Source organism: Atta cephalotes (assembly GCF_000143395.1).
Source record: "Atta cephalotes unplaced genomic scaffold scaffold00032, whole genome shotgun sequence".
NCBI classification, from domain to species: domain Eukaryota; kingdom Metazoa; phylum Arthropoda; class Insecta; order Hymenoptera; family Formicidae; genus Atta; species Atta cephalotes.
This window is the reverse complement of record NW_012130096.1, coordinates 3,610,901-3,612,941: the sequence shown is the minus strand read 5'-3', so window position 1 is coordinate 3,612,941 and position 2,041 is coordinate 3,610,901. Positions and strand designations below refer to the sequence as shown.

General features: G+C 29.0%; 1 protein-coding gene across 1 annotated transcript in view; it reads right to left on the bottom strand.

The window, feature by feature from the left end:
- The window catches only part of LOC105621311 (tubulin gamma-1 chain-like), a 2,143-nt gene extending 1,330 nt beyond the window's left edge, over nt 1-813 (bottom strand). Inside the window, 2 exon segments of the mRNA XM_012202773.1 lie at nt 212-414; nt 765-813. Coding sequence (XP_012058163.1) covers nt 212-414; nt 765-813 — 252 coding nt within the window.
- Nucleotides 814-2,041: the final 1,228 nt, after the last annotated feature.

Genomic DNA, 2,041 nt, shown 5'->3' with positions numbered 1-2,041 from the left:
TAGCACCACCCACCATGTTTTGTACAAGTAGATATTTTACTAGGATTATACAGACTTATAAACTAAAATTAAAAATTTTTAAACTTTTAAATTAGATATAAACAAGAAATAGAATAAAAACAAGTAAAACAATCATATATATATATATATATATATATATACATATATATTTGTGTGTGTGTGTGTATGTGTGTATATTTATGTATATTACCTTTTTGTATGTAGAAGACATAATAGCATTAATTACTCTTGGTTCCAAATCCAATAATACAGCTCGTGGTATGTAGTGTTCATCATCTGACTGATAAAAAAAGACATCCTTTCTATCCATTCCCTCTGTTGCATAATCTTCTAAAATTCCTTCTGGATTAATTCCATGTTCTGCACATAACCTTTTCCAAAATTCAAATCCAACTGCAAAGATAAACATATATAAATTTACAAATACGTATGTAATCTTGTGTTACAAGTGTGAAAGATTTTACATATAAAGCTACACAATGTTTTGAAGATGTTTATAAGTCTTTTTTCTTTTGATTTATTCATAGAAGAATATAGATGAACTTAATAATGTTTGAAGTTTTGTAAAACTCCAAACTTTGAAAAATTATCTAAAATTATTAAAAAAAACCATACAGTTATGAAACTTATGTTACTTTTATGGCACTAATGAATTTATATTAATTGAATTTATATTACATTTTAAAACTTATGTTTAAAAATTAATAGTGGCATTTGTTGCAAAATAAAATGTAACTATTTACTTTGATTGCCACATTGACCAAGTTGCAGAGTTATCATTTCACATGGCATCTTTATATTTGAATAAAATACTTTTCGTCGAGAGAATTTAAGAAAAGAAATTCACACGACCGGCGAATCTATAAACAAGCCGCGTTCCAATATACACAAACTCGTTCGACAGAAACACAGCCATGATATAAGATCTTGGGTCTGATCGCATTGCTTGCACTTTTTGCATTTAAGGTACTTTTTCATGCTGATGTTCGACGCTCATTTTCAGTGGCTGTGTTTGCTTTGGCGCTCACACGCTTCAAGTGTTGTTTCATCCTTGTTATTTGTTAAATATTAAACAAGGACAATTGATGCTCATAAGTGTTGTAAGTGGCAAAATGAACGCAGCCAGTGAAAAAACAGATCACATAATAAAAATTGACGAATATTAGGGATTCCGCAATAAAAGGAACAGAAAAAAAAGAGAATAAAAATTTCAATCTATTGAATATCATATTGTGGAATACACAGTTTCTGATAGATTAAAATTCTTATTCTCTGTTTCTTGTTCCTTTTATTATGCGGAGCATAATAACCTCTCAATTTTTATCATTAATCATCTTATTCTCTGTTTCTTGTTCCTTTTATTATGCGGAGCATAATAACCTCTCAATTTTTATCATTAATCATCGATTAACATTAATCGGAGTTGATAAAGGAGGCCCTTAATTTATTGCACCCTCAGAAGTAGTTCACTATCGATTTGCTCACTGCCAATCACAGTGACTTCTGTGTAGGAAGCTTTCTTATTTTCATTTTTAATGCTGTGTGATTGGCTTGTGTGCAATTGATATACACCCCACCAGCTCAAAACTTAAGATGGAAAAAGAACAGATCTTTTATCTCATTTTAAATGCAAATATTTTCGAGCAACGTGAACAAATTCTTTTGACGTAACGATAAGCGACGATGCAAGGTGAGGGTAGAGTTCTAGATATAACAGAGAAGCGCAATCATATTTAAAGGTTATAATTAATCGTTTGAAGAAAAAAATGGTGACCTGCATTTACATCTATCATTCCGCAAACGGAGTGCGATTTCTATAACAGTAGTGACTACAAAGAAATACTAATTTTCTTTGGAGATTAGAATATATATATATATATATATATATATATATATATATATATATATATATACATAATTAAATAATATAGTATATATATATAATAAGTAATACTAATAAGTAAGTATATATAGTAAGTAAAGTAACGGTACGAACGTAACTAACGTAACGTAAACGTAA